A 23,096-nucleotide genomic window follows, 5' to 3' on the forward strand; every position below is an offset into this window, starting at 1 on the left:
TTTGTTCCTCACAGTTCTATCTGATAAAATAAGTTGTAAAAATTGGAGTATGCCCTTGGGAGATTAAAAAATCCAAACTCTCTAGCATCTCCAAGTGAAAACTTCCCCTTCCATTTGAACAATGCAACAACACAAATGGATCTGTGATTGCCAAAAAGAATTTCAGCCTCTTTTAAGCAGGGGAAAGAAAAAAAAGAAAATTACATATCCCTATGACTGTCTTCACCTTTCCTTATTATTATTAGATTATTATTAGTTATTTGTATTGCAATGGCACATAAAAGCCCAGGTTTTGGTAGGTCTTACACAAATCTTATTTAAGGAATTAATTGTCTCAGAGATGGTGTTCGTAAATAGCTGCAGCAATTCAGTATATTACAGCCTTCCCCTTAGGCTGCTCCTTTCTTGCACTGGTGCACGAAAATGAATTAGAGCATTGCTGTGGTTCCCAGTCTGTCTACCCTGGAGTTGTTTCATGGAATCATGTGATCTCAATTAGTGTTCTCAACTAAAGGGTTAATGTTAAGTGTGTGGACTGATGGACAAGATATTTTTAGGACTGATAGGCCTGTGATCCAGAAATTCTGGGAATTATTATTCTAACTAGCCCAGTTATAAAATCTACTATACAACAATGCAGTTCAGGTGGTCACGTACGAGGAAACAGTCAACTTAGGAAAGCAATTCCATTCTTGCTTGCTTGAACTTTCACCGTTTTAGCACACGTTAAGGCTAAAGCCGTGTCTACCAAGGACTTTTTCCATTAGCTGCCCTGTTACAAAAACTCATTTTAGGAGGGCTATGGGAAGAGATATGTTTGAGGTCTTTCCTGAGTTATAGGTCAGAATGTTCAAAGTGAAAAATGCAACCGATTATCCCTAAAACAAAATGGATTTACTAAATAAATAGTGGCAAAGTGACAAAACAGCGCAAACTATTTTGTTCTAGCAATTGGGCTAATTGTACTGCTACTAAAATACTCCTAGCACAACTTTTGTGTTGCTTCTGATTGTTCGGGTTATGTGACCTGCTGCGTTACCTGACCTTGCTCTGCCCAAATAATTTAGTGTGCAGCCTCTGAATGGCAAAGGAGCTCTTCAGCTTGGGCACCAGATTTGCTTCTAGAGGAGCCAGGCAGGGTTAAAATGGTTGTTGTAATACCATGCTACTGGGAATCATCACTGCTGCTACTACTAGCAACACAGTGACAGGCACTAAATTTTAAAATTACAAAACAGATGTGGATGCTGTAAGACTGGAAAAGCTTCGTGGCGACTTTTTCAGTTAAAGGAGGCCAGTTACTAACATTTACAGTAGGTGGCAGATTCTACATTACCAGACGAGATGATATCGCGATAGCGAGAAAAAAAAAACAAAACAAAAACAAACAAACCCTAAAAGCGCCAGCAGGAAAGAGAAACCTGGGGGAAAAAATATTGCAGAATTTAAGACTATTAACATCTGGCTCGGCAGGGACTCGATGGTGAGGCTCTGCTGAATGTAACCCCCAAGCGCCTAGCCGACGTTCTGCAGCTTCTTCTTTCTTTCTTTCTTCTTTCTTCTCTTGCTTCCTCGCTGCGGGAAGGCAAACGGCTCCCTGCGGCAGCGCGGAGCCGAAACAACACCCAGCTTGGAGGAGGCCGCGGCGGCGGGCGCGAGGCGGCGCGGCGCAGCTGGGACTTCCGCGGGGCTGCGCGGCGGGGGCGGCCCCTGCGCCCCTCCCCGGGGCGTTGCGGAGGCGGCGGCCGCCCCTTCCCCGTCCCGCCTCCCTGCGGGCCGGCCCCGCGCGGGCGGACTGGGGGAGGGAGGCGGCGGCTACCGCGGGCGGCCTCGGCGGAGCGGCGGCGGGGCGGGGCGGGGCTGGGCGGTGCGCGGCGCGATGCGCGCGTAGGGCGGCGGCGGCGGCGGCGGCGGCTGGGCAGCGCGGCCCCGGGGCCGGTCTGGGGGCAGCGGCGCTGCGGCAGCCGGTGCCGGGGCAGCGCCATGGAGCCGCGGGCGCGGGAGCAGCCGCTCTCGCACCCCTTGGAGCCGGCGCCGCCGCCGCCGGCGGAGAAGCGGTTCCGGCTGTGGTACGTGGGCTCGTCGTGCCTGGACCGGCGCACCACGCTGCCCATGCTGCCCTGGCTCATGGCCGAGATCCGCCGGCGCAGCCAGCGGCCAGAGCCCGGCGGCGCCCTGGGCAGCGCCGCGGCGGCCCGCGAGGTGCTGCTGCTGCTGGGCTCGCCCACGCTGCGCTGCGTGCCCGCCGGCCCCGCCAGCCCCGGCCGCCCCGCCAGTCCCGGGCCCGCCGTCTTCATCTTCGAGCACAAGGCGCAGCACATCGCCCGCTTCATCCACAACAGCCACGACCTCACCTACTTCGCCTACCTGATCAAGGCGCAGCCCGACAACCCCGACTCCCAGATGGCCTGCCATGTCTTCCGCGCCACCGACCCCAACCAGGCAAGCGGCCCCCTCGCCCTGACGGGCGCAGCACCCGCCAGCCGCTCGGGAAGGGTCTCGGCTGGGGGGAAGCAGCGCTGGTGCTGTGTGGCCCCCTGTCTCCGGTGGTCGTGGGGTGCCTGGGAGGCCATGGGATGCTCAGCAGCCCCCTGGCCCAGCTGGCCGTGGGGCCGCGAGTGGGTGATGGGGTGCTGTGTGGCTCCCTTGCGCTGGGTGGTCACGGTTTGCTGTGCAGCCCCTGTCCTGGTCGGCTATGGGGTGCCCAGGTGGCTGTCGGATGCTATGTGGCCCCCCGTCCCTGGTGGTTATGGGGTGCCTGGGAGGCTGTGGGATGCTCGGCAGCCCCCTGGCCCGTCTGGCCATGGGGCAGCGGGTGGCCGATGGGGTGCTGTGTGGCTCCCTTGCCCTGGGTGGTCATGGTTCACTGTACAGCCCCTGTCCCGGGGGCTATGGGGTGCCCAGGCGGCTCTGGGGCGCTGTGCAGCCCTCTTATCCCGGGTGGCCGTGAGGTGCTGTGCAGCCCTGCTGCCGCGGCTGCAGGGCGCACGTGCCTGCCAGGCCAGGTGTCCCAGCCCTTGTGCGTGTGGGGAGCCGCAGCCCCTTCCCTTGCCTCTGCTGTGGATCACTTCTCATCCCGCAACAGCTCAGTGGAAAGCTCACGATTTGCTTTGTGAACAAAATCCAGAATTTGTGTTAAACAGTCCTTACTGTGACAGTGACTCTTGGGAAGGAATCGAGTAGCCAGGATTATGCTTTCCATCGGGGCTCTGCAAACCACTGGTGGGGCAGGAGCCATTACTTGCAGCCGCTGGGCCATGTTTTGCTCACAGGTCATGCTAAGGACACCAGGCTGTGCTCTGGCACACTCGGTAGTGTTACAAACAACCATAGGTTTGGGTGGAGACATTGTTGATTAGGTGCCAACTGGAAAAAAAGACCTAGCAGTAAGGCTGTATTTTTCTGATTCCTCAACAGGCTTTGGCTTGTGCATCAAATGTATAGCAGGCTTCTCTCTCCTCCCTCTTTAGGCCAGGAGAGATGGAGGTTTTATACAAGTAGGTTTGAGCATTGGTTTAGTGTGCTTACAGCAAGGAAGAGGGCTTTCAAAAGGATTGCTTCAGTGGAGTGAGCTGAGACACCTTCCCTTAAGTTTTAGTGGACACATAAAGAGGGAGAATACATGTAATTAGAAACACTGGAGTGTATTGAAGACGCTTAGCTGACTTACTAAATTCACTGAATAGTGGGGTTTTGGTGGTGGTGGCTGTTTCTTTTTTTTCTGTGAAGGGGCTAGGAAGTATTAAACCCCAGAAGAGTATTTAGTGTATTAATTTGTATTTGAGCAAATATACTGCCAGAGGTTAACAGGCTGGCTTGAGCCAGCATTAAAAATAGAACAAGAGGTACCCCAAATGGAGGTAACTACATTTAACTCATTGGCAAGTGCTGCCACTGTTGTGCTCTGCCAGGAAAAGGGAATTGAGGGTCAGGAGACAGCATGCAGAAAGAGCTTGAAATGGAGGGGATTGTGTCTGGCAAGGGAGGAGCCAAAATGTCCTTTTATGAGTCTGACCATATGGCCTGAAGGGAACTGTTGGCAGTAGATGTTAAGTCAAATGTATTTCTTTGTTAGGTCTGGTCTGGTACCATCACTTGAAAGACAACTTCATGCTGTGAAATAGTGGATCCATAGTACTGGTGTCTGTAGTGCGTATAGTGTTTCTCACATTCACATTTATGTTTGGGATGCTGTTTCTGACTAAACCTTTTTTGCATGTGTCGTCCCCTCTTTCCCCACGGAGGAAAATGTCATTATATGGAGTTAAATCAAATGGATGCTATAGTTAAAGGTTTCTTATCGAAGGAAGTTATTAGTATGAACAAGTTCTCTGCTATAAACTTCTAACCTGTTCTGACAATGTAGTGTAAATTTTATCTGGAAAGATTTTTTAAACCATATTAATATATAATAATATATAAAATAGAAAATAGAAATATAATTAATAATTTAATTAATAAAGAATAAAAGGGCTTGGCATGAAGGTTACTTAGCGTAGGATCTTAAGATAAAGAACCAAATTAAGGATAGTAGATGCCCAGCCAGCCATATGATTCACAAGTATCTGACTATGGGTGATGGTTTTAAAGGATCAGAAAGAAAAGAAGGCAGATTTTTTTTTTCCTCCTACTAAGTTTTGTTGCCAATTGGAGAAGCTTGGTTGGCTAAGTCTGTGCTGGTCTCTGGCTATTGATCTATGTTCAACCCTAGTTCTGAGTGGATGAAATCGAGCCACAGGTTGCTAGCTCTGAAAGTCTTCTTTTGAAGCTCTTAATTGTTTGTTATACAACACATGCTGTTCTTGCACTCTTTCAAGACCTCCAAGTGCATGGTGCTGATTCATACTGGTTATGTGAGCTTCATGGTGCATGTTAACTTAGAAAGTTATTTCCCGCAGTTGTTATTTTAAGACGACCTCATTTTCGATCTTGGGGTGTAGTTGCTTCCAGCCAACAGAAGCTGGCAAGGCTACTGAGCGAAGCAAACCTGTCCTCTTCCAGCCTCAGCCCCTCGTTCCTTCTTGCCTGCCTCATCCATGTGTCAGCACAACCACATTTGCCTGGCAAACAGGATCACGGAACTGACTGGAGTTAAAAACTCACTTTTGCCCTCCTTTTGCCAGATTGGTTCCAATCCAGTTCACTTCCCTGATGAGCTTTACTATGAAGCCCTAATATTGCTTCTGTCGGCGCAAGGCAGGAATGAGTGGCCAAGAAGGGGAAGAGTGGGGTCGGCCTTTTCAGTGGTTGTACTGGCTTCGGACCGGCATAAGGTGACTGACCACGTATCCATGGTGTTATCAGTATTGGTATTATTACGTTCAACAGCACGGTAAGTCGCTCTGGAGTGGAAGAAGGATATTCAAGCTGTAGTGAAGCTTCGAGTTATAAGACAGCTAGCCATAATTTTAATGGTGGATAGAAATTAGGAAAGTAAGATGGTAATAATTGACTTCCAAGAGATTAGTGCAAGTGCAGTAATTGAAGAAACAGCATAGTTGAGAACTAAAATTTTTGGCTTCAAGCCTGTTGCTTTGCCCACTCGACACATTGCATGGTGTCTCGGATGCACGTGCTCTCACCATTACCCTGAAATGGGCTGTTATTCACAGAAGAAAGAAGAAAATCTGTGAGAATTGGCAAGATGTTTTGCTATGGCACGTAATGGATAGAAAGACAATGCAATACGCATTCTAATAACATCAGTAGGAAGATAACATTTTTAATGTTAATTTATCATGACTGAAGAAAAACATGAGATTGAGGTGATAGAAAACATTTTTTGGGTTTCATTTGAAAACCTAGAAGTTTTCGATGGAGCTGAAAAATAGGAGTCAGTGGATCGACTCATGTTCTCGACCAGTGCTTTGGCACGGTGTCAAACCCAGAGCTCAGCTGTCAGTATGGAGGTGGAAGCGAAGATGCTTTTTTGGGAGGGGTGTCTCTTTCCTTTGCTCTTTGATTTCCAGGAGAGAGAGAACTTTTGGAACTCTGTGACTGACAGAGGTGGGAAGACAGGCTTTTGACTCTTCCCTCCTCGGAAGTACCGCTGCGTTTGCTGCCTCTCCTGCCTTTGCAAAGCACAGCCGGCTGCAGTGGACATGGGTGGTTGCCTGCTTTAGCGCTGGCTAGCAGCTTCTGAAGAGCAGCCAGAGATTTGTTAGTTTTGTATTGCTGTCACTAGAGAATTTTGTAGGATACACAGAGTCTGTCTGTAGACATGAGATGACAGCATTGTCTCATTTTATATTTGGCAGACTTTCTTCACAACCACAGGAACAGATCTATATCTATATATATTTATTTTTAAGCTGAAAGTTAGAGATTATAGCTATAGCTGGCATACCCTCCTCCCAGCCACCAAGAAAAGCCCTTTTGAGTAATATTTTCAAGCTCAACTTCAACTCATTTTTATCATGAAATACTGAATTTATTCTACAAACCAGATGAATACTGTTTGACGATTGCATTGAATTACCTTTTCTCTGGGGAAGGGGGTTAAGGTCTGATCTGCTTTTTTCACTTTCTTATTATGCTGACCTAGACTGTTCATTTTCTTGAAAAATGAGCAAGTCTCTCTTTTGTTTCTTTTTTTTTTTTTTTACCTGAACTAGCATCCTAAGTCTAATTGTACTCTAATTGATTCATATTAGTGAAGATAGTTGTGTAATCATAGGCTCCTCCAGTAAAGCAAGAACTTCCTCAATGCATTTTGTATTTCTTTTAGAAACCTTGTAAGAAGTGATCCAAGTCTGTGGTTACGGGGTTTCAAAGCTAGTCTGAATTATCTGGGAAAGTAAAAGGCTCCAAGGCGCAGACCTCAGTATGGTTTAGCTCTTGTGTGTGTAATCTGCAGCTGTGGATCCTGCTGTAACCCTGAGTTAGTGGGAACTAGACTGGCCCAGAGCAAAGCAGAAATAATGGAGCATTTTGCAGATAAAGTGAAGCTGTGATACGAGCTATGAGAGGTAGAGAGGCAGAGGCCAAAGCCGGAGGCAGCCTGCTGGTAACCCAGGTCCTTGCTCTGTAATCACTGTGTGGGCCAAAAGTCAGAAATGTTTGTCTATTCCAGATGTGTGATAACTGTCTGTTAGATAAATACATTGTAGTAAAACAAGGCCATAAGACAGCTTGTTCTGAAAGGTGGAGCAGCAGAACGAAATATTTAGCTATCTGAAGGAGGCTTTTATGCTATGATAGTGTAAATAGAATAACATTCCATAAAGCTGCTTATTGTAGAATGTAAGTTAGAAATACTTGTAGCAAAATATCAGTGAACTTTACATTCAAATTTCTTTTGTTTTCTTTTTGTGCTTAGATTTTTACATAGCACAGGAGCATGGGCTAAATCATAGCAAATTCTTGGCATATTAAGTACATATGTACAGCATTGTCTCAGTTCATATTAAAATTTGCACAGATTGAGTTGTCCTGTCAGCTGTATTTTGACTAGGTATAACAAACATGATAGAAAGATGGGCTCTGGCTTTTGAAGGGTTCTGCAGGAGATGAGATGCACAGTTTGGCTGTTAGGTAGACTGGAGTGCGCTGTGATTGCAGAGGGAAGAGGTGACACTGTTTTCCATGAGAAGGATATGTTTGCCCAGTTTTGTCAAGAAAATGAGTCTTGGCGAGACCAAAATAATGTTTTCTCAGGTTCCTGTGGGTCAGAATTTCATTTATGGCATGAGAAACTGAAAAGCAATGACTCAAAACATAGCGTGGATGCTAACGGCTTACAATAAATACATGATTGTTCTGTGAGCAGCCTCATTATCTCTGGTCTACATGGACTGTAGAGACTCAGATGAAAAGTCTACAATTGCTTTTTCTTTTTTGCTTGTTTAAACAGCATCTGAATTAAGCTTTTTGTAATTGGAACTGAAAGTTGAGGTCTTAAGGCTTCATTTTTGTGTTTTTTTTCAATTACAGACTTAGCATTTTTTTTGAAAATGAGAGCTTCTCATTTTAGGATTGTGCAGCTATCTTTAAATTCCAATTTTGAAAATCTAGTCCATGATAACTTTTCACTGAGTCTCAAATAGAAGAAATAATAAAAACATTAAAATTCTTCCCTAATGGCTGCTATGTAGCCTTTTCTCTACTGTAGTCATAGAAGGAATTCATTAATTTTTCCTTTTGCAGTTCCTGAAAACCACCTCATTATTTTGGGAATAGAAGGCACCTCACTGAAGATGGTATTTTCAGAAGGGCAAAATAAAGTACGAAATGATAAATAAATGAGATGATACATGCTCCTTTAAGAGGGGTTGTAGGTGATACAAGACCAGAAAATAAGGCTATCTGATCTAAAGAGAAGAGCTTGAATATTTTAAACTGTGCACACAAAATCAAGCCTCCTCTTCTGCGAATGAGGATTTGTTTGTACATTTTTCTTTCCTATTTTTCAAATGAGGAGGCAGTTCTTTTAAAAAAAGTAAACTAATCTTCCAAAAAGTTTGGCTAGTTTATGCATGTCTTAGTGCTGAGGAGAGTCTGATTTTTAGTGTTGATAAAAATCTCAGGCTAAAATGCCTGAAGTTAGTGTTCATAAAAGTGAATACTAAAAAAAAATTAATTTCTAAACAACCCTTGCTGCATAGTAGCGTGACTGACTGACTGACACCTATTTCTACCCTTTACTAGGGGTTGGTATAGCATTTGAGATATACAGATCACCCTTTGCATTTTTTCCATTCATTTTCCCAATTTGCCTGGAACTCCCTGGTCATCTTTGGTTTCTCTGAGGTAACGTGGTGAATTCTGCAATGAATTTTGGAGGTTGATCGCTGAGGTTGCTGTTTAGCCTGTAGGTCCTGCAGAATTTGCAGCACGTTGGCACAGTGCCCCCGTGGCACCAGCTCTGCTCTGCCACCTGCCTTTGTGTTCTTTGTGGTTTCAGCTAGTCTTTCAAGTTAGAGACAGGGGAAAAAAGAGAAGAATTTGTGTGATGGCTTTTTTCATTTGTCCCACGTGTAAATTGTGGCATCTGTCTTCGCTTTCTGTATTGTTCTGATGTGTCTTTAGAGACCATAAAGAAAACAGTGGATAAAAGAGCCAGACCTACAGGAAGTCTTTTATGGGTCATAAATAATGTAGTGTTTGAGGGCAGCCTGTCAACTAACTTACAGTAGGCAAAATGAGGCAAGTAACGTAATTCTTAAACAGGATCTATGCTTTTCTGTTCTGTATAGATACGACATTGCAGTCTATCACATTATGTGCTGACACAAATAGGTACATCAAGAGCATGTGCAATAACATGGGTTCCAGAATAAACTGGAATACCACTAATCCAAAAAAAAAAAAGCACATGCAAACACCCCCAAGGGACTTTGTAGCCCAAATTAGAGTATAATGTTGGGTCTTAACTCTTGTATCTTTGCATGTTTTCAGGGCTTGAAAAAACCAGCCAGGCTTCATTCCAAACAGACTCCTGCTTTCCCACCACAAAATTTATCAGCGTCCGAAGCTGTGCTCCCTCACCTGTACTTCTCTGCAGCTCAGATACTGCTTGAAAAGAAGCTTTATGTCCTGCTGTTTGAAGTGAAGCCTACTTAAAGCCATCCCACTCATAAGCAAAGTCAACTTCTTATTCCTCTCCCTCCCTTACAGCAGTAAGCTGATTACTGGGTACTTCTCTGGAGCACATGGTGCTGCTGCGGTTTCCTCTGCTCTCTGGCCAGTGTCTGTCCTGAGCAGGAGAAGAAAACTGTGGCAAATGGGGTCTATAGGTCTCCTTTCACCTACCTAAAGTGGAATGCTATACTTTGACTTTAGTTGCAGTATGTAAACGTAGTTTTTGTATACATGGCTTTAGTAACTAAAAACAGGTAGAAGAACAGAAAATCTAAGACGTGTGCTTCAAAACCCGTCGTACCCTGCAGGCTCTTCAGATGGGGTAGGTGACATATAGTAAGTGCATTTAAAACAGGTTTTAAATTTCTAGTTTTCTGTTCAGAGTTTCTGAAAGATGTCACAAATTAGGGAGCAATTACCTGGATACATTACAATTCTCTTCAATTTGAAGAGGTAAAATATTTCAGTTGAACCACTGCAAAAAGAGCAATGATTTTTTTTTTAATGGGCCGTTGGCCTCTTTATTCAATTTTGAAATTCTGAGTAGTGCTTTGGAGGAATTTTATATATTAAACAACGTTTCCTGACTATATAAGTTACTCATAATAGTGAGTTGTCTTCATTTCAGTCAAATCTGGTTGCTTTCTCACAGAATCAATAATTTCTTCTAAAAAGAAAAAGGGAGGAGGGCTTTTCATTTTATCTCATCTCAATTAGATAAACTTCTAAAATGATCTGGTTTTGGAAATTTGGAAGGGTAATACAGTAAGGTTTTTCTTGTTCTGCCTCTCCGAAACCATTGAGGATAAGTGAGATTCTACAGTACAAGGCATTTGGCACTTTTCTGAAGGATTAAATTAATTTGAAGTGCAAACATGAGAGAAGATCCTTGTTCTAAGGCCATGTAAAAAGACTTGTAGAGGCTATTAGATAAGATAAAACCAATACCAAACAAAAGTGTGCCTTTTCTCCTACTCCTCCATCCCTGACAGTGTGGTTTTTCCTCCCTCCCATTAAATAAAGTGTATTTCAGTCATGCAGTTAGTTTTTGCATGTTGATAAACCTTAACAAGCAGCTTGTTCGGTTAAAATGCCTAGGAGTATATTTTATTTCATTATTCTTCTTGGCAAGAATGTGTAGAGCTGCACAGTGCTGTTTAGAGATCTGTGATGCATTTCAAACATGTTGCGGGAAGTAGGAATATTATCCTCTGGGGCATAGCAGCGACTGCCTTTCAGATTGTTCACAACTTTGTTTTCCCTCGCAAGGCTAATAAATATTTATTTTATTTTTTAGAATGCTGATGTTAAATTTATTTCTTGTACTCTGTGACGCTGACATGGGTTTCCTGTTATGTTCAGTAAAAAAAGAAGTGCCCCAGGAACTTTGGGAATAGTTAGTGGTCTGTGGGTTCTTGACTATTTCTAAACTAGAATAAATATGCAGTAACAGAGCAGTAAAAGGCTAGATATGTAATGCTAAGTCATTGAAACATATTTTTAACATCTTCTCGTAGCTCACTTCTTGCTTTGGTTTGATTATGCTTACAACTTGCTCCCAAGTTATGGTAGAATTGCTAAATAAAAAACAAAGTCACAGTAGTACATATTTAACAGCTGCATTTGCTAGAGAGGAAACCACTTGCTTCCTTGAGGGCTGCTCTGTTGGAAGTGTAGAAACAAAACAGCACATACATTCAAGTTATACATCAACTTTCAGCATGGAGTAAGACCAACATGCAGGTGGATGGCTCAGACCTTGCAGTGGATCTGCAGGACAGATTGTGGTACACATAAAGCCCTGTACCGCCTGCCTGCCTTAGCTCTGTCACGGCATGCAGAGTTAGGGCTTCAGTAGCCTAAGGGGAAAAATTCATTACTACTAGTGTGAAGATTAGAAAGAAAAGGTAGTGTGTACATGGAGTGCTACCACTTGTGGCAATAGAAATAAATATCAAACTGCAGTCAGTGTCATGGTACTTCGGTGGCAGTCTGAGCAGTTTAGGATACAGATTCCCACACAAGGAAGTGAACCTGTGCTTGAAAAAACAAAACAGAAAACAGTAATTTAAGATAATGACATCTTGCTCTAAGGTGCAAATCCTGTGGGATCTTGCAGGAGAGCATTTGGGTGGAAAATACTGCCCTTTCTGTAAGATCTAAAACATTATCTTTTAATGCATAAGATTTGGTTCCCTGGTTTAGCTGTATGTACAATACTGTTTTCTAAAGGAGAAAGATTTTAAACAAGTCTGCCTTTTGCAGAAGATACTTTTGGCTTGACTTTGTGGTTATGCTCAATGAGAGTCACTTAGTTTTTTGTGCAGCAAGGCTGTAAGCTTGAGTACTACAAAATAGTTTGTAAAGAAGATCCACTTTTTATGTAAGCCAACTGCATTATAAATAGAGGCAAGAGCTTGGCTACTCTTCAGTAGCACTTCTTCGGGCGAAGCTTGCCAAAATATAAAATCAAGTGGGCCTTTCAGTAGGGGCAGCACATCATACTTTATCTGAATTATTCATGAAGAAGCACACCCAAATTATCCATGGTATATGTATGCAAATATTCAGATTTAGCTTTGAGGAAATTCGCTGACCTAAACATGACAGAGTGGGAGTAAGGCAAAGCGATTAAAGCCAGCTCAGAAGGAGTGGGTTTGCATCCTGGCACAAAGCCTCCCTGTGCCTCAGATTCCCTGTCTGTATAGTGCGAGGAAGAACTAAAAATAAGGTCTGCAGTTTGGAGGGGTGAGATTTACAGAATAAATGTGTTTCCTCTAAAGTGACCTTCTCTCTGCAAAACCACCACAGAATAACGAGATGTAGCAAATTATGAAGAACTTGTCAATAGAAGTGTATGAATATTAACTATTTTTTGCTTTGCTTAGTCTCCAGGTTGTTCTTAAAATATACAGCATCACAGTTGGGAGTGTGACAAATGTGGAGACCGGCCCTGAATGCTACATTAAGGAGCCTGGTATTTCTTTATATAACCATGTATTTTGTTTACATGTATTCAGCCACTGTTCTGCATTTCAACTCTTTTACTTAGTACCATACCCTTGCTGTTTTTTGCTGTTGTTATATTGGCATTTGAAAGGTACATAAGCATACCCCAGTGTAAGTTTTTGGAGGAAATTAGCGCATTAATATTAAAGTCCTTCAAAAGGTAATTATGGATTAAAACTTCAGTTCTTTTTAAGGATTTCTGGATTGGTATTTTTTCTATTTAACTTATTTTTTAATTACTGAATAGAAGTTTAGCCTTAGTGGCACATTATTTCTTATCCAAGTCTAAATTTTTCAGATGTGAGTAGTTATTTGATGTGCTGCTGTTTTGAGTTCTTACCTGACCACTGTAAAGAGGTCAGTCTTTGAGAAGATGATTAGTACTTGATTTCTGGAAGAGAAAGACTCTTTATGGTACAACAGAGTGGTTACTTCAGCTGAATTCTGTTACTTCTAGAAGCACCATGCCCACGCAAGCCAGAGATTTATAGGCTGATGTTAACTACATACCAGGCACCTGATGATGCATCTTGAAGAATCTCATTATAAAACTGGTAGAGCATAAACTTTTTCATCATGCTGAGTCTGAAGTTGAAGAAAAGTATCAGAGTAAAACATGGCAGTGCTGATGCTTTGTTTGCCACTGCACTGCAATCTGTAATATTTAAGGGTTTTTAGATACTTAGTATCTAAAATTTAATCCTGTTATGCTTTGCAGTTGTGTTACTAGATTTTATAGGCATAGTACATGATCACCTGAAAACCCACCTCTGAGGTCCACAGGCTTTGATACTCATTTTGCTGACTTTGATGTTCTTTCTGTAGCTCTGTGGGAAGCTCGGAATAACCTGCCGAATCTCGCAGATGGCTACCCTCCGTGTACAAGCACAGCACCCAGCTCACACATGCCTACGCAGCCATGTACTTATTAGTTTACACCTAATAATACAAAAACACATTGGCAAAAGTGCTTAGCTTTGCCACATATTTTAGCCTTCTAAGCAAGGATTTGAAGCACGCTCATGTCTATTTAATGCCTTTGAATTGGATTAGATAACTGACTGAAGTAATACCACATAAAGTAAGGTTTAAACTCAGGACCATCAAAGCTTCTTTACAGAACGTTCAGATTTTATTTTTGCCTGATCTTCTTCTTTCCATCATTTATAAAGTCAAGTCTGTTGCCTGTGTAATATATGGATGATATTTCCTTTCTACCCTACACTGGGCCAGTTTTATGGGAATAATGGTATCCTATTACAGAAGAAACTTAATTCACTGGAGCGTACTGTGGCCCCGTGGCCTCTCCAGCCATGTCATGGAGAACAGCATGCATAAATTGTAATGGATCATTGCCCCTGGAAAGGCTGGTGTTATGTACCCACACGAGCTCTGCATGAAGCTATGCAGGATACGCTTCATGCTTTCAGCCTGGGCTTAGCTGGTTTGTGTTTCTTTCAGAGCACTGTTTAGTCAACAGCTTAAGACCTTGGTCTAGAGAGTCCTGGTCTTGCATAAGAAACCATTTCTGGTTGTCATTCAGGCAAAATTGCAAAATGTTTTCTATTAGGGTCACCAGTTACTAGAAGTATGGGATCATAACTGTGTTTTATTGGTCTGGAACACCTTTCAGTTTTTATCCTGCTCTAAGTATTATCCTACCATCATGTGTAGTAAGCATTCTCTTACTATTGTTTTTTATAAAATGGATAGTCTGGAAGTTTCTTGTTTCTACTAGTGCTATTCCTATTAAAGTGTTGAAATATGAGCTCGATTTAATAAGCAGGTACATACTAAGGATGTGGGAGACTTCTAATTCAGATTTGGTACATGATGCTACTGTCATTAGGAGTCTTGCAGAGAGGTAAGAAAACATAACAGTTTTTGGTGGCATGTAGATTTGCTGGCCTTGTTTGCTGTATGCGCCAGGAGTGTACATCGAGGGAACACATTTGTTAATGGGATGCTTTCTGTAGTTGGTGCCTATAGATGAACACTGTGACATCAAGATTAGGAATGGTGACATAAAAATAATGAGGAATCTGGTACAGAAATTAGAACAACCCACAGAACAGTGAAAGCTAGGTTTGTGGTTGTATCTTCTAGAAGCTATCAGGATTATAAAAATTTTGGATTATTGCTTTTCTTATACTAGCTTCTTCTCTCTCTCTCTCTCTCTCTCTCTCTCTCTCCCCCCCCCGTCTCTCCCCCCCCCCCTTTTTTTTAAGTAGTAACCTACTTTTTATTCTATATTCTAATAACAGCTGTTTATGGAATAATAGTTTGAACAGTCAATTTTGTCTAAAAATGAAACAGGCATTCTTGAGGATTTTGTTTATAATAGAGCTGTTCTAATGTTCATACTTGCTCAAAGTTCCTTCGTCTTACACTGTCAGTACTGGGTGAAAGTTAGCTCCCTTCAAGCTCAGGCCAGCGGTATCGTGCTTCCAGGGGAAGGTATAGGTAATAACAAACCTTGCTATGGAGGAAAGGGATGTGGTGCCGCATGATAAAAGGCTCTACTGTTAGCAAAGTCCCTCCTGGAGCGTTACATGAGCAGCTGAGTCATTTATAGTTGCTCCCGAGACAAACTGCTGCTGAAGGATGCTTGTTACTGCACGGCTGCAACTACAGCTGGTAGATTGCCTGGGTAAGAGCAAAGTAAACTTGAGCCCAGTGAGAACTGCTGTGGAAAAAGTAAACTCCAGATAAGCGTATGTTAATCTTTAAAACATGTAATTGGTTCAGCAACATTCTCTAATGGCACAACCTTTTAAATGTGCAAACATATTCATGACATTGAGCTAATCAGCGGTTTCTAATTTAATCTTCCATATGAATCCGCCAAAAGTAGTACCAGAGGACGCTTTCTTTTTATTGTTAATTCAGTTATGGTTCATACATCAAACTATGAACATAACATCTATTCTTGAAAGTGTCTTGACTAGTATTTCTATGCATCTTAATGTAGTACAAAGCTATTATTGTAGGTCACTGTGCTGATCTTTTATGCATCTAATGAGGTTTAAATATGCTTAATATGGGCCTCAGAGTATGCTACCCCTACAACTATGTACGATTAATCCCTTCAAAAATTTATATAATTCAGTTTGTGGTCTTTGAACATCATCTCTATTAGAAGAAGCTTTTCATAGATTAGTTAAAGAACAGGTTTTAAAGCATATTTAACTCCTAATGATAGGCATTCTGGTAACTATCAATTCAATATTTTCATATTTAAGATGCTGTTTGAAGTCCGATTTGAAGAAGACTTGTACCTTCCTTGGTAATATCTGTGCATCCCAGCTCCCGAATGTATTTTCCAAGCCAGCAGACCCAAAACTCAGCATGAAGAATATCTCACAAGTTTCTACCCCAGTGCATTGCAGAAAAAGGTGACTGGGTAGAGTTTTTAATGAGCCCTCTCTTCTTTCACTGTTCTTAAAGAAATAGGCAAGTTCATAGGCAGCTGGAAGTGTGTGTCACAAAATTTTGGGGTGTCCCACTGCATTTTGGAGGTGGGTACAGCGATGTAGGTGAAGTTCAAGGCAGAGGGATGGAGCAAGTCCGCTGCTCTCCTCTCTCCCTCCCCATTAGGGAATGGCAGCAGTTACGTGGGAGTCCTTGTTCTCTGCTGGATGAACATTGGGCTGCAGCTTGGATGACGAGGAAGTTTCCAGCGTGTGCTGCACGGATGATCAAACTCCTGAGTAATTAGCCATTGACAATGACAAATATATTCCTTCCACTTCTTGAATCACAGTATTTCTAAAAGCAAACAGGGTCAGGTTGCTAGTTTGCTCACAGATGTAGCATGGCAACTTTACAAACTAAGTAACTACCTAAATACCTTCTTGGGCATTGTGCCTCATTAGCCTTGTAACCTCTTGTCTCTTACCCTTTTGTGCTAATTTTCCCCTATCACAGACAGTAGTTGACCAAAAGGGTTCCATGTCATGGTTATTCATTTGTTTTTCTACTTTACTGAAACATACGAATTTTGAACATAGTAACATGTAAATTAAAAAAAAAAAAAAGCTTAAGAGGCATAGTAATAGCTTATTCAATTAAGCTACTTCTAGATCCTCGCAGATTCAAGTACGATAGAGGTCCAGACCTTTGCCCACATTCAGTCTTTTGACTGGTGAGCTCAGAGTGCTACATGAATTCTTCACTCTTCCTACCTTTCAGCTAATAATCTCTTTCTGTCAAGCCAGCAACATGTCCATATGCAATCATTGAGTGTATGAGCATGTACATCAGTGCATACTTTTTATTCCAACCCGGGTAGTATAAGTTAAGAAATGGCATCAGTTGAGGAAAGAGAAGATAATAATTACATCCAAAAATCACATATTTTCTAAGGGTACCATTGCGTAAAAATATATTTGAATTCCTCAAGGATGGAAATTCTATTCATAGAAGTAATATTTCACTGTGCCATTGTGGTTTTCTGTATTTTTGGAAATAACTTTATCTAATTAGATGTAATCTTTTAGCGATGAGTACATTTAGAAACAAGGTCATGATCGTATGGGTAGGTTTTTGCCTTTATTTGCAGAATGCTTATTTGGAATAGAAAAAAGATTAGATATCTGGAGGAATAGGTTGAGTCATTAGTAATGTTTAAAAGTCCTGGTTAACAAAAATGCCTCTTCAGAATCTTTGGGAAGATTTAGTACTTTTATATTTCTCTAGCTTTTCTGTGAAAGATGGTATCATCTCAGTAAGATTTCTCTGCAGCTCCTACCATTCTTAAATTTTCTTAGGTATAAGTGACTTCTACTTTCCTCTTTCAAGTTCTGAATATCTAACTTTTATGTAAGAATTACACCCTGCCCTATCCGCACCCCAAGTCTTCCCCAACACAATATGGTAAAACAGAAACTTCCACACCTTGCAAAAACAAATACATTGGAACATCTAGACCTTGTAAAGCAATTTAAGTGTTATCAAGCATAACTTCACGTACAGGATTTTTCTGGCGTGTTCTGTAGCTTCATATGAATCTGCAAATGTGACACTGATGACTACTTAAAACAAAATGAGTCCCCTTTCGACAAACATAGTCGCACTGTTTGTGGGACAGATCTTCTTAAAATGTCTAGTTCTATATTATAAAAATAGTTTCTATCCTATAACCTAGCAATCTAAAATCTCTTGCAAAAAACATGCAGCAGTGATCATATGTGCCCTTTCAGGTATTTTACTTCATTTCACCCAACATTTAAGACTTGGTCAAAATTCAAGTTTGATATTTGATAGATGATCACTACAGCTCTTCCAAACTTGTTCCTACTGGAAATTGTAGCATAATGGTTTCCATCAAATGCAGCTGTGTTGTAGAATGGTTAGTGTGTACTAGGTAGCAAACAGGACCATTCACCTTACATTCTGCTGAGAAGCCAGATCCTTAGACTGTTCAAATATGTAGGTGAACAGTAAAGATATTACTGTTTGAGGCTGTAAGAGATTTAAATTTAAAAGCATAAAACTTGTATATCTAAAACTCCTATTACTATGTTTTATTGAACATAATATCAAAGAGAATTTCTGACTCTTGTCTCTTCAGCTTATACCTAACTATAATGCAATATAAAATGTCTATTAAATCACATGTGAAATAATCTTATTTTTGCCCTGACTGAATGCACTGGATGAGAACTTCAATTTGCATCTTAGGAATAACCTTCCTCTGTGACCTTGCCGTCATGCAGTCTGTTCTGAGCTTCAGTTTCTGATTTAATGTGGGACAAAGTCACCGTGTTACAGCTGTGCTGACACTAAAGATGCCAGTTATTGTGCAGAACTCTGTTATTTTGGTAATATTTATATGCTTATATACTTAGAAGTGACAGCTTTTTCAAAATTAATTTCTGAAGGCCCAGTCTCTCAAATGTTCTTGCATAAGTCTAGTTGACTTCGGTGAATTTGCTCATGTACATAAATTTTTCCAGAAATCAGCTGTAAGCCCAGAATTTGATTCAGAGGGTTAATCTGAAGAACCCTGTATTGAGGTCTCATTTCCATGTGAAAGCTAATAGACTTTTTAAGTGTTATCATCTATTTTAACTTTTACAGAGACTTTTAAAGTTGTTTTACTTATTTGTTAGCTGTTTTAGAACTTGCTTTAATAGGAATATATCTAGAATGTCACCTATGCTCTCCCTGCAGATGTTTTTCACTTCACTTAGCATCGACTAAAGTATCGACTTTAATTACAAAACTATTCAAAGAAAGAAATGCTGTTACTTGATTTACCAAAGACTTGGGTACTGAAGAGCCTAATGTTGTTCTTTTCACCTAAATCCTTTCTTCAGTAGATTACCATTTTCTTGGCATTTTAATAGCTTTGGGGGTCTGTTGAAAAAGTAGTTTTACTAGAGGTATGCCACTGACATTGATGGTGAGGGTAGCACTCTTTTACAAAGTCCTTTTTTTGATTGCAGGAGCCCCTGTGGATGACAGAAGACATAATGTGTAGAAATAACCTGGACACAGTTTCTTGTATGCTTATTATTTTTACCGAGTGTTGCAAACATATTACGCATTGATTTACTTTTCTTCAGAGGGTGTTTCAAGGTACATATCACCACAGCATCTGAATGTTTTATAAAGCATTATTAAATTTATTTTCACAGTTGCGAGAGAAGGGATGAGGTATTTTAATTTTACAGTGGGGAATTTTCAACAGGATAAAAATAGAAAATATCTATTGCTTCAATGCTTGATTGCAGGCATTTTGGAACCTGTTGAAATAATTTATATACCGAGAGCTTATACTGACTCCTGTTCCAGCTGTAATACCCAGTCTTCCAGCTAATCAAACCTCAGGATGTTAAATCAGACACTTGAAATCTGAGAAGCACACAAGTGTTGGACACTTAAGAAAAGTTTGATTTAAGTGTTTTTGTCTAGCACTGCAGAAGACCACTGTGATAGAGTGAGAATCTCATTTACCACAACTTATCTCCTGTAACTACAAAGTCATTTTCTGTTTCTGCTTTCCAGTCTTCAGGCCATTTACTACAAACATTGTCTGCTCCTGCAATTTCAGTTCATTCTCAGATCTTGCCTATCCTCTGATGTGAATGAGCCAGGAGTCTTGTGGAGAAAAAGTATCAGTTTTTAACTACTATCACAATCATAATACTTTTACACAAAGTCCAGTACAATTGCAGAAGCAGTGTACTGTCTTGAATACTGACTTCAGGAGCTAGATAGTTTTCTTTTTATACATATCTTTTTGTATACATCACTAATCCTTTGGAAACAGCAAACTAGGAAAAAAAAGAGGTACCAGAGTTTCATGAAAGAAGCAGCTGATACCTACACAAATTGTCAATGTTACCATATCCACCGCAAACCTCTATTCCTTTTGAGTTACTTGGCTAACTGATGGCAGTAGAAGACTCATCTTCCAGTGCCAATGAAAAAAGATGTTTTGATAATTTTTCCCAGATGTTTGCTGAAAGCATTTCAGATGCTGGAGGAAGAATTGTAGTGGTACAAAATTCTGCTCCTTCTCACATAACACCTTCTGCTTCCAGCTTATCTTTGCCTAATACTATTCCTTTGCCATCGCAACACCTTCCCAGTCTGCGGGCTTCTGCTGCTTGCGTTTCCTATGCTCATTTGCACTCAATATGACTCACTTCTTGGATCTTTTTCTGATCTCTCTGTTTTTGTCAGTCTTTTTGTACTGGCAGTCCCTGGTCCTCATCAATCTCTATTCCTTGCTTTTACCTCATCCCCTCTGTGGTGTGTTTGTCCACAGTCCCCATTCCTTCCTCAGCTCTCCCTGTGCTTCTCTTCCTTCGTGGTCCTCTCTGGTCTTGGTCTTTTCTTCCCTCCTCCCCTGTCCTTGGTCTTTTGCTTCCCATTCCTGAACTTGTGGACTTTCAGCCTCACTGTATAACTAATTTCAGTCTCTTTTTGTCTTTCCATCCCTGTCTCACACATCCCACATCTTTCCATTTCTTCCTCCTTGCTCACACCTCCTTTCTACCCTCTCTCTCTCTCTCTCTGCCTTTTTGGTTCAGATCTTGTCCCTGCAGCGCTCAAATCAGACACTTTCTCATAGACCCAACTGGAAAGTCACTCTTGGGACAGTAAGAGTATTTTCAGAGTCTGGTTAGCATCCAAGGAATCCAACAACTTAGATATATTTATTACTGAACACCTGTTAGCCAAGATTTTGCAGAGACATAATTTGGATAGATTTTGATAGAGACAAGAATTATGAACTGTACAGAAAAGCCAAATTGAAGAGTTTGAGTATTCAAATGCCTTGGAGGAGTCAGTTGCAGTGAGTTTCATCAGGAGCCAAAAAACAAAGGAAAGTACTTTTTTTTTTTTTCTTACCAATGACTGAACTATTTTGAAGATATCAGCCCAGGAAGCCTGACAAAGTAGTGATTGAAAACCAGAGCCTTATAGCATGAACTATTGGCTAACCTGAGCATCCTTTTATTTTTGTAAATGTAGGTAGTCTTTATTTTAAAACTGTTGATTGGGAAAAACAATCCAAGGTGATGCTCTTCTACAGAGGAGTATACACTACATTGACACAAAAAATAGATTAGGAATTCTCATAAGAGCCAAGTTGAAGAAAAGGTTCTCTTCCTCCCTGGAGTTCATTGGATTTACCTGCTTGAGTAAAGCTCACCAGGTGTGAAGTAGTTTGTTTGGGCAATATTGAGAACAATTTGCAGTGCACTTAAAGTACTTTAAATTATCAAGTGTGTTATCTAGTTCTTGGGGAACTAGATGGGAATGTGTTGTCTAGTTCTTGGGGGGAAAAGAAAGCCTTTTTCTGTAAAACATTTTCAGTTCAGAAGTGATGAGACTTTTCTCAAAAACATGAAAAAAGGAATGAAGCCAAATTTGTTATGAATTAATTTAGACTTAGACATGGCTATATGAAAATGAGCCTTTATGTATGTTAAAAACAATCAGATTTAACATAGTGAATGTTTTCATTTTGTGCTTGAGGTTATAATGGAAGAGACAGCATTTTGAAAGGGTTTAGAAATTAAAGTCCTGATATTTCCTGGTATTACTTGGAGTATTAGACAAAGATTTCCATCTCCAATTCCAATCCTAAGCAAATACTCATTAATAAGAGATCTCATCTTTCCCTTCTAGATGACTGGTGCTTACAAGTCTGTAATACAGAATGATAAATCAATATTTGAAATGCTGCTGATAAGGAAAAGTCATTCAAAGGCTATATTCTTTCATAGAGGGATGACCACCCTACGGACCCAGGTTAAATAGACAAGGATATAGTTTCAGCTCATTTAAAATATGAATGCTAAATGAAAGGGAGACCTACAGAAAGAGAGTTGGGTAAATTAGAAAACAGGTAACTTAACTTTTTAGCCTCTTATCAGAGCCCAGATTTTTGAAGCTGTTTTTCAGAGAGAGAGAGTAGACTGGCAGTTTACTGTGATCCAAGGCAAGAAGATTAAGCATACGTTCTCAGCTATGGGAAAGAGGCATATGCTCCCATTTCACTGACTGTCATCAGATATGGCAGGGTAGTGCCCAAATGTGAAAACAAGAAAGGCAAAAAAACACCGTTTTTTCGCTTAAAAGACAGTTTTTTAATACTGAAACCCATAGGTGCCTTTTGTATTTTGGAACTAACAAAGGGAAAACATACAAGTTATTTTTAAATGTAGGGGAGAGAGGCCATTTTCCCCTCATCTCACCAGGGCATGGCACCTTCATAACCTAACAGCACAGATTTGATGGACAAGTTATGTTTTGTTGCTTGGGTGTTAGTGCCTGACTTCTCAAACATTCAGCTTCCTGCAAGCAATGAAGTTCCAGTACTGCTCAAATTTGTCTCTTTAGAAGCATCATTTCCATTCATTTTTTAGGGCAAGAATTTTGTGATTTCTGACATTCTGAGCAACAACTGTATGCCTTGGTGTTTTAAGCACAGGAGCCTCATAGTCTCACGCCAAATGGCCTGAGAGACCAGCCAGAAGACTTAGGGAGCAACCCTTACCTTTGGAGGTAGGAGAGGCTCTAAAAATGGAGGTTTCTGTGTAAGCACATCTTCAAGAAGGACAGACGATGGTGGTGAAGTAGGTGATCCCTTCACACAGTGTCCCTGATCTTATTTTTGAACAAACAGCAGGTGACAAAACATCTTCTTGTCATAGCAGTGCTGAGGCTGCATTACAAAATAAGAGAGTCCTCATGAAGAGCTGTTTTTCAGGCCAGAGTTAAACTAGGAAGTAATTACATTTATTGGCTTAGCCATAAGCATCTGGATTCAGGAATGTAATATAAATTTCCCTGATGTCATGGAAAGGATAGTACTTTATAGTTCCAACTGAATTACATTTAAAATAATTAAAAACCTAGCCTAAATAGATGAAAACAAATGAAAAGTTTGGAAATAAGCTGAAACAACTCTCTCACAGAGATAGAATGAGTCTGACTTTTTTGACATAATGCTGTGAAGAGTGAGCACTATGAAAATGTGATAGAGG

At 41.1% G+C, this 23,096-nt stretch overlaps 1 protein-coding gene across 1 annotated transcript in view; it reads left to right on the forward strand.

Moving 5' to 3' along the window:
• The first annotated feature begins 1,779 nt into the window (after positions 1–1,779).
• TBC1D4 (TBC1 domain family member 4) overlaps positions 1,780–23,096 on the forward strand; it is a 110,678-nt gene continuing 89,361 nt past the window's right edge. The window contains exon 1 of the mRNA XM_026120848.2: positions 1,780–2,442. Coding sequence (XP_025976633.2) covers positions 1,984–2,442 — 459 coding nt within the window. The 5' untranslated portion in view covers positions 1,780–1,983. The remainder of the gene's footprint in view (positions 2,443–23,096) is intronic.

This window comes from Dromaius novaehollandiae, chromosome 1 (genome assembly GCF_036370855.1).
Source record: "Dromaius novaehollandiae isolate bDroNov1 chromosome 1, bDroNov1.hap1, whole genome shotgun sequence".
NCBI classification, from domain to species: domain Eukaryota; kingdom Metazoa; phylum Chordata; class Aves; order Casuariiformes; family Dromaiidae; genus Dromaius; species Dromaius novaehollandiae.